The sequence below is a fragment of the Psammomys obesus genome, unplaced genomic scaffold (genome assembly GCF_907164565.1).
Source record: "Psammomys obesus unplaced genomic scaffold, mPsaObe1.curated_primary_1811, whole genome shotgun sequence".
Taxonomy (NCBI): Eukaryota; Metazoa; Chordata; class Mammalia; order Rodentia; family Muridae; genus Psammomys; species Psammomys obesus.
Window position 1 is genome coordinate 18,647,809 of NW_026585894.1, and position 10,102 is coordinate 18,657,910.

Genomic DNA, 10,102 nt, shown 5'->3' on the forward strand with positions numbered 1-10,102 from the left:
GTGTGTGTGTGTGTGTGTGTGTGTGTGTGTGTGTGTGTGTGTGTGTGTGTAATCCCAAAGTATCTTATGTATCCTGGAATTACAAAAGTTTATATTTATAGATGTGTTCCCTTTTGTAGAATGTTGGCAGTAAAAAGTGTTTTCAAAAAAAAAAAATACAACATGGTATCTACAAAAATTTAAGACTGTTATCTACAGATATATGTTATAGGATTTATTCATCTTGTAACACATTTAAATATTTATGATTAATAGTGTCTTTTGTTTTGTAGCAGATGACATTCACTTTGATGAGATTTTGTTTTAACATTTTTATATGTGCAGTATTTCATTTCTTTTCACAGATTAGTCGGGAAAGCTAATCACTACATTATTCCCGTAAACTGAGCATTATGGTACACACCTTTAATCCTAATACTTGGGAGGCAGTGCAGACAGAACTCGCTCAGTTCAAAGACAAGTGGATACCTACAAGTTAGAGGAGAGCCTAGTCTACATGCCAAGTTCCAGGCTAGCCAGGGCTACATAGTGAGACCCTGCCTAAATCAATTCCTATAAGAAAGCACATTTTTTTTTTCATTCCAAATTTTAGTTAGCAGTCACTGGAAACCCTAAGACAGAAGACATCCACATGTATTCTCCAAGGATTTGGCCAAACAGCATATCACCAGTGCCATAGTAAAATGTTAATAAAATGTTTTGAGTAACATTTTACTGTTCTGCTTTAACTATTTATTCAGTCTTCAATATAGTCGTTCTTTCTTAATCAATGGCCTCATGTAAAAATGGCCCCTCTTCTATTTTCGCTTTTTCTTGGTCATTTTTTTAATGCCTTATTAGGGATTTTTATGTATGGTATGGCCTAAAAATTTACAAGTCATAAAGATTTATCTCACATCTAGCTATAATTTGAAGAATGTTTACAGTCAGTATTTTACCTCTGAACTAGCACTGATATGCAGAGAAAAAAAGGGAGGATAAAACCATCCCCCAAATCTCAGTTTTTAGAGAACTGAGGAAATAAAAGCCATCAGACTAACCAAGGTCATTTTTAACTTTGTACTTTTAAAGTAGTCCGTTGACTGTGGGGCATTTTGTCGGATGTAGAACTAGCATTTTAATTGCACTTCTAAACTGCAGTGTACTTTCTCTGATGAATTAAATAAATGTTCTTTAGCAAGTTGATGTTTGAATCTTTGAGGTTTGTACAGGGGATTGCAAATATATTTAGATCTTTTTTCATTCTTCTCACACTCCTTGAATTTGCAAAGTCAAAAGAGACCAAGTTTCTGTCCTTGGCTTCCTGCTGAAAGCTCCAGCACTGAGTCTGTTAATGACTATCCCTAGTAAGAGGAGCAGAAACCTCTGTGAGAACATTCCTTCCTAGAAAGAGTTGGGTTTGCCCTTTCCCAAGATCTAGGTTTCTGTGAAAATTCTTTCAGACTCTTCTTGACCAGAATCTGTTCTTTTCGTTTTATTCCACGTTCATGTTAGTGAACGTTTTAGCTTCTCTCTGGAGGGAAACCTTGGGATTGCTGCTATATTGACAAATGTTAATTTCTAAGGATAAGGTTTTGTTTTCTTTCTTTAAAAGCATTTACTTTAAAAGATGTGCAATAAATTCCTATTCTGACAAGTTCTTTGAATGATGAACAACTGCAAAGAAGACCCACTGAAATTATCTCCCTGACTTTTTTTAATTTTTTTTATGTACATTGATGTTTTGTCTACATGTGTAATAGGGTCGGGTCCCCTGGAACAGGAGTTATAGACAGTTCTGAGCTGCCATGTGGATTCTGGGGATTGAACCCGGGTCCTTTGGAAGAGCAGACAGTGCTCTTAACTGCTGAGCCATCTCTCCAGCCCCCACCCTGATTTTTAAGAGGAAAAGAAATATTGTTTTTTGAAACAATAAACAGAAAGCCATTAACTGTAGCAAATCATGATGAGTATTGATTGGATTATCTCTTTTGCTTTTTAGCTCTATGACAAAATTAACACAAAGTCTTCACCACAAATCAGGAATCCTCCAAGCGATGCAGTACAGAGAGCCAAAGAGGTAAGTGACATATTTTTCTGAAAGTACTTATTAGCATTGTCACATCTGCTACCTTTATTTACTGAAGACATTTGTGCATGTTAAGAGGCACACTCTTTAGGATCACAGTTTGACTCATACCCAGGGTATTATTGCTAAGTTTATCATTGTACATCCATGCAGCAAAGAAACAGCAACAGTAGTTCTCAGATTTCTCATTCTGGTTCTGCTGTGTGAGTGAACATATTAATACAGTCTCTATTTTTAATGTTATTTTACTGCACCTGGTAGAAAGAGACATGCTTTAAAAAATCTGAGTTGCTATTTTTAATTTGGTTCTATGTGGAAGTTAATTGGGTTTTTTTTAAATAATTAAATGTACCAAGCTCAAAGAAGTCATTTTTGTGTATAATCAATGTATAAAAGTATTTACCACAAACCTTTTCATACTTACCTATTATAGAAGCATGGCATTGCAGAGATATTGGAAAATAAAATTCACCCAGAATCCCAGCATCTTAATAAAATGGTTTCCATTTTTGTGTCTTTTTCATTGTTCATTTGCATATAGAATTTGATGTATAGTATTTGGGTGTAGTAGTGTGTAATAAGCATTTTATGCCTTTATTTGGCTTTATAAGTATAGCACATGCCTGTATAATTTTTTCCTACCACTGGAATGATTTAGAAATTACCCCTTTAGTAAATACTTTATTTTATTTCACTGTTTAATCTTCTAAAGTTTTTTGTGCAATCATTTCCTTTAAAAAAATATTTCATATAAGTTGTGATTACTAAATGAAAGAGTATTGGAGACATAATGCCTTTTCTAGCAGATTTTGTTTTGTTAAGACAAGATCTCACCATATAGCCCATTATTGGGATGACAGGTTGAAACACTCCATTCACCTTCCTAGCAGATGTTAAACATGAGTTTTGCTAAAATATATATTATATTGTATATGGTTATATACTCACTAAGAAATTAGACTGTGCTGGCTGCCAGGCCCCTGCTCTCTTGCTGAGGCTAGGATAAGAAAAATCTTAGTTTGCCCAGCAAGTATTCTTTGAAAAGAATTTTACCATCAGGCAGGAATCACGAGTCACTGCCCAATCTTGACAAATCCCAAATAGACAGCCGCAGAAACACTCTGGGGACTGTCCTTTGACCTAACTATATAGTTGAAGAATTTCCCCTAGCTTAGGAGATAACACGTCTGTACTTAAGATCACAGGCCATGAAAGTAGCTAGGCAAAGAGAGAGTTTGTGCTTTCCCATTGTTGTTTCCTAGAAGAGAAGCTGAAAATACACCAAAGAGAACTACTTTAATCTCAATAAGCAATATGAATTAACTGCATAACCAGCAGTTATTAACAGGGTATTTGAATAAGAAACACTGCCAAGGGTGGAGAGGTGTTTGTTTGTTTGTTTGTTTGTTTGTTTGTTTGTTTGTTTTGGAGTTCGATTTCTTCATTCCACCTATGTGTTTCGTTTGTCCTCTGTGATTAGGTAGCAGAGCACCCTCTGTGGTGTGGTAGGATGCTGAAATCTGAGACTCAGGCAGAGGGGGACCCTTTCTGAAGTTCTTGAAGGTTGATGTAGGAGAGTCCTAGAGAGGCTGGGTGCCCCTTACATGAGTGGTGCTGAGGCAATCCTAGATGGGCTGGCTCCATGCTTAGAGTTAAGTTGAGTGCAGTATAGAGGTCTCTATGGACCCGTCCACCTGCAGTTAGAGCAGTAACAGGTGCCTACTCAAAAAGACAGAGAGGCCCTGCTGTGGGCTGGGAGCCCCAGGTTAAAGTTAACAGATCAACTCCATTCCTGGGTGAAAAGGAGAAGTTCTGAAGAACAGTTTACTTGCAAGCAGCAATTTCAGCAACTCAAAAGAAATGTTAATGCCTAATTGGTGAGGAAAGTTTGAGTGCAGAAGAAAAGTGGCAGAAGGGGTTTAAGTATTTTAATTTGGTCTGGGTTCTCTGGAATTTCATCAAAGCCTTTGGTAGAAGCATGGTTTTCTCTATGTTGGAAGAAAAGCATCGAAAGAGCATTACTCCAACCAGGCCGCAAGGAAAATTACTTAAGCGTACTCTTAATTAATTATGCTAGTTAATTAGCATTCTTTTGTATGTTGTTTTCATTGAACCTATGCCATCTTTTTTAAGGAACTAGTAGTGCTATTATATTGTAAATGACAAGTATTAACTTTTAGTACAAATTGATTTGGGGAGCAAATTTGTAAGACTTTTGTATTAAGCTAAGTAGCTTAATATAATAAATATGTTACAAACTTCTTATTTAGTTTGTAGTATTTTGTTACTTTTGTATCATCAGAGCTGGGTAATGAAGGCAAACTATTACTGCATTTGTTTCATTTTATTTCTATCCATATCATTCTTATATTTTAATAACCTTTGAACTCAACAAATGTTTTGAAAGTAATCGCCTTTTCTGCTACAGAAACACTCGTGATTTTTAATTTAAAGGAGTTCCATGCTTTGTAAAGCTCATCTCATTTTGTACTAGTATGTATCTTATTTTTTTTTCTAGGTATTGGAAGAAATTTCATGTTACCCTGAGAATAATGACGCAAAGGAACTAAAGCGTATTTTAACACAACCTCATTTCATGGTAAGTACTACATCACTAGACATAAAACACAGTTTCACAAGAAGTTTTCAATAACCTGCATAAAATATTGCTCATGTCATCAAATGTATTTTTATCCTTATACAGTCATGTCACCTACTGGCTGGGATGCATTTTGAGGTATATGTCATTAGGCAATCTGTCACTGTAAGCACATCATAGTGTCCTTACAAGAGCCTACATGGTATATGCTACTAGTGTAGACCAGGCTCCATGGTGTATAAACATGTATACGGCATATTCCTGGGAAGCACCTCCATTCATGATGAGCAAAACCACATGAAATTTAACAAGCAGTAGAGAAATGGTGAAATCGAGAGCCACCATAAACACAAGCCTGTGCCAGGATAGCACAACATACATCTTTATAGGGAAATGTGTTATTTCTTTGTTTTCATTTTGTTTTTTAAGTTTTGGCTTTGATTTATTTTTGACGTAGGAGCTCACTAGCAGCCCAGACTAGCCTCAAATTCAGAATTCTCCTGCCTTGGCCTCCTAAGTACTAAGATTATAAACATGTATCACCATGATAAACTTTTCCTAAGTAGAAGGAACACACTGTAAAGGAATAAACAAAAAGTATAACACAGTAAATCCCTCTGCCAGTAACAGTCTAATGGTCCATAGATAACTACACTATGCTTTCATCTGGCTGGCTGTGTGGTAGGTTTGTTTACACGAGCACCACCATCACAGACATGCAACTAGGCACTGTGCCACAAAGTTGCTAAGCCCTAGGAATTTGTTGGCTTCAACATACCCTGTTTATATAGTGTGTCATTGACTAAAATGTCACTCTGTTATTCATGACTACAGCATCTGACTAAGATTATAATCCAAGGTAATAGCAGATATTTTGATTTTTATTACTGGTGTTGACCCTCGTATCACAGTTGTAAAAGTGCCGCTTGTGAAGTGTCTCTTCAAGGACTACGTAGACCTGAAATAAGGATCTGCTTCTTTATAGTTTTTCCATCACTCACTGGAACCCTATGCTACCTAAACCACAAAGAACTAAAGTTGAGGGCATTTCTTTTTTAATAATAATTAAAAAAAAACTGGCTTCAGTTTTTGCATTATATTTATTTAGTGGGGCACATGTGCCACAATGCACACAGGGAGGTCAAAGAACAAGATGAAGGAGCCTTCCTTTCGCCATGTGGTTTCAGGGACTAAATTCAAGGTATCCTTGTTTTAGACAGTATAGAATTCGTGCACTTTTTCATTGGTTTTTCAAAAAAAAAAAAAAAAAGGAAATAATGCTTATATTTAGCCAGTTATTAGAAACTTGAAACTTTTTTGTGGAAAAAAACGTCCACTGCTGCTATCTATCTACTATGTACTTCTCTGCAATTCAAAAGAAAAACTGCAGGGGTTGACAAGATGGCTCTGGCTCTGTGGCTGAGACTGTCTGCTGCTCTTCCAAAGGGCCCACGGTCGGTTATCAGCACCCCTGTCAGGTGGTTCATACCTGCTGTAACTCTAGTCAAAGGGGGATCCAACATCTTCAGCCCCCAAAGTCAGATACTCACAGGTATATAGACACAGACACATAAGAAAAACAAGACATCATTTTTCATAAGAAAAAAAAAAGCACAATTACAGGTGGAAATCTATGCTAAATATAACATTTTTTTTAAACAGTCACAGCTGTAGATACAGAATATATGCAAAGAGTTGAAAATCTAACTACCTTCCCTCTAGGTGAAAAATAACACTTTAAAACCTTGTTGTTCTGGTGACAACTGTTTCTTTTAAATGCTAGTTTGCAAAATAATAGTTACAATCAAACATATGTATGTATCGTATGGGTAGCTGTGAGGTTTTTTTTAAGTGCCTACTATTTCACTCTTCATGAAATATTTCTCAAACTTTAACATTGTCCTTCTAAGAAACCATTTGAAAGAAGCAATTTTCTATTTCCCCTCCTTAATTTTGCTAACTTTTTTTAATGACCAAACTCAAGCACATCTCTGGGAATGTTTAATTCCATTTTATCTGGTGGTAGTGAATTAGAAATACAATTCTGTGTCTGGGTGAGCACTCTTTTATTTTCTCATTCAACTTTAGGAGAATTTATTGTAATCTTGTAAACCAATTTCTGCTCATTAATTAAAGTTTTTTTCACTTATAAAATAGATTTTTTTCAATCTTTTAATTTAAGTCTTCATTGAGAAGTCAACCATAATCTAATAAGTCTGTTTTTATGTGTTTTGGTCTTTTTACTGTGCAGCTATTAATATACTTTGTTCTGTATGTTTAGCATTTTAACTATTATAAAGCAAGAGGACTTTCTTTTCTGGCCCAATGTATTTGGTATTGTGTAAGCTTCTTGTACCTTCATAGGCATATGATTCTTTAGATTAGAAAAATTTCTGTAACCTTACTGAAAATATTTTCTGGGTCTTTGAGCTGGTATTCTCCTTCCTCTCTTTCTATTATTCTTAGGTGTGGTCTTTTTATAGTGTCTCAGATTTCCTGCTTTGTGTCAGGAGTTTTTCAAATTTGACATGCATATTCATTTCTTCTATGGTATCTTCAAGCTAGGATTCTCTGTACTATCTCAGTCTATTCATGAAGCTTACCTCTGTACTTCCTGTTCACATTCCCAAATATTTCATCTCCAGAATTTCTTCTGTTTGTTTGTTTGTTTCTTTGTTGCCTCTATTTCATTTTCAGGTCTTGAACAGTTTTATTTTTTATTTTTTCTTTCAACTACTTTTTTGTTTGTTGTTTGGGCTTTTTAAAAAAGGAATTTATTTATTTTCTCCAACTGTTTGTATTTTCCTGAATTACTTTTTTTAATTAATTTTTTACATTAATTACATTTTATTCACTTTGTATCCCAGCTGTAGCCTCTTCCTCACTCCCTCCCAATCTCACCCTCCCTCCCTCATCTCCTCCCTGCCCCTCTCTAAGTCCACTGACAGGGGAGATCCTCCTCCCCTTCCATCTCACCCTAGCTTAACAGGTCTCATCAGGACTGGCTGCATTGTCCTCCTCTGTGGCCTGGCAAGGCTGCTCCTCCCTCTGGGCAGGGGGTCAAAGAGCCAGCCACTGAGTTCACGTCAAAGACAGTCCATGTTCCCCTTACTAGAGAACACACTTGGACACTGAGCTGTCATGGGCTGTGTCCAAGGAGGGGTTTTAGGTTATATCCTTGCATGGTCCTTGGTTGGAGAATCAGTCTCAGAAAAGTCCCCTCTGCCTAGATATTTTGATTCTGTTGCTCTCCTTGTGGAGCTCCTGTCCTCTCCAGGTATTACTAACTCTCCCATCTTTCATATGGTTCCCTGCACTCTGCCCGAGGTTTGGTTATGAGTCTCAGCATCTGCTTTGATACACTGTTAGGAAGAGTCTTTCAGAGGCCCTCTGTGGTAGGCTCCTGTCCTGTATCTTGTTTTTTCCTTCTTCCAATGTCCATCCCATTTGTTTTTTCTAAGTGAGGATTGATCATCTTACTCCGGGTCCTCCTTCTTGCTTAGCTTCTTTAGGTGTACAGATTTTAGTATGTTTATCCTATCTTATAGGTCTAGTATCCACTTATAAGTGAGTATATACCATGTGTGTCTTTCTGCTTCTGGGATACCTTACTCAGGATGATCTTTTCTAGATTCCACCATTTGCCTACAAATTTCATGATTTCCTTGTTTTTCATTGCTGAGTAGTATTCCATTGCATAAATGTACCACAATTTCTGTATCCATTCCTCCAATGAGGGACATCTGGGTTGTTTCCAGATTCTGGTTATTATGAATAAAGCTGCTATGACCATGGTTGAACAAATGTCCTTGTTGTGTACTGGAGCATATTTTGGATATATGCCTAAGAGTGATATAGCTGGATCCCAAGGAAGCGCTATGCCTAATTGTCTGAGAAAGCGCCAGATTGATTTCCAAAGTGGTTGTACAAGTTTACATTCCCACCAGCACTGGAGGAGGGTTCCCCTTTCTCCACATCCTCTCCAGCATGTGTTGTCACTTGAGTTTTTTAGCTTAGCCATTCTGATGGGTGTAAGGTAAAATCTCAGGGTCATTTTGCTTTGCATTTCCCTGATGCCTAAGGACATTGAGCAGTTCTTTAAGTGTTTCTCTGCCATTCTATATTCCTCTACAGAGAATTCTGTTTAGCTCTGTACCCTATTTTTAAATTGGATTGCTTGATTTATTGCTTTTTAGCTTCTTTAGTTCTTTATATATTCTGGATATCAGCCCTCTGTCAGATATACAATTGGTGAAGATCCTTTCTCAGTCTGTAGGCTGTCATTTTGTTCTGATGACAGTGTCCTTTGCTTTACAGAAGCTTTTCAGTTTCATGAGGTCCCATTCATTGATTGTTGCTCTTAGAGCCTGTGCTGTTGGTGTTCTGTTCAGAAAGTTGTCTCCTGTGCCAATCAGTTCTAGGCTCTTCCCCACTTTTTCTTCTATGGGTGAGCACTCTTTTACAGCTGAGATGTGTCAATGCCAAACTCAGTTTGAATCCCACCTTTGTTGTTAAAGTCATTTCTAATTACTCTAAATCATATTAACTTTCTCTTTTTCACTTTCTATTCCCATGTGTGGTATTCTAATACAAGCTGGCCTGCTGAAAAAGTCCCTTTCCTTGAGAATGGGCCTGGGCAGTCTCTTTTGTCTACCCTAGTCTCAGTTTAGGTTCTTGAGCTTGTGATCTCATTTAATTGCTGTTGCAGGAAAATAAAAAAGACTCAGTGCCCTATCAGTATCCTCAAGTTTGAACAATCAAAACTAACAGGAGTTAATTGTCCTTGATATCATCTTGTTCACTGATATTGCATATGTGGGGGCCGTGTTTCTCCAGATTATAATTCATTTCTCTTCAGATATCATGTCTTCTATGGGATAAGTGCGCCTGAATTCAGGCAAGCCTCAGGTTAAACTCCAGCCTTACTGCTGTGAAATAACCATGAACCTGAGCCTGTGTACTGTGCTTCACCTGTTTTGTCGTGACATAGCTTAATGCCTCACCAGTGTTAGCTAATGGGGATTATTACTTACCCCACAGTATGTCATCTGCTTGTGAACAGAACTTTGTAAGATCTCAGGAAAACGCTGAGGACCACTTGGCCCATTTATAAGCAGTTTCACTTCAGCACTCGTTGCTCTGTGCAGTGGTGTTCCCCACATTTTTGGACAGAACTATCTTCTGACTATAAACTGCTATATAACCTGAGCTACTTCAGAGAATTGTATAGGCTTATTTCAAACTAGTAAATCTTTTAGATTTGATAAGAGACTAAATAAATAAAATAGAACATACTCAAATAAGACCTTTTTTATGGGGTAAGGTTTTTTTCCAGAAAAAAAAAAAAATCAAAGCTCCTCACAGCTTATCTAACTTCGAAGCCTGGTTTGTGTGTGTGTGTGTGTGTGTGTGTGTGTGTGTGTGTGTGTGTGTGT

At 37.0% G+C, this 10,102-nt stretch overlaps 1 protein-coding gene across 10 annotated transcripts in view; it reads left to right on the plus strand.

Moving 5' to 3' along the window:
- Cask (calcium/calmodulin dependent serine protein kinase) overlaps positions 1 to 10,102 on the plus strand; it is a 376,056-nt gene that overhangs the window by 315,084 nt on the left and 50,870 nt on the right. For all 10 annotated transcript variants that reach the window (XM_055599508.1, XM_055599513.1, XM_055599507.1 and 7 more), the window contains 2 exons: positions 1,982 to 2,059; positions 4,587 to 4,667. In XM_055599508.1, the coding sequence (XP_055455483.1) occupies positions 1,982 to 2,059; positions 4,587 to 4,667 (159 nt within the window). The remainder of the gene's footprint in view (positions 1 to 1,981; positions 2,060 to 4,586; positions 4,668 to 10,102) is intronic.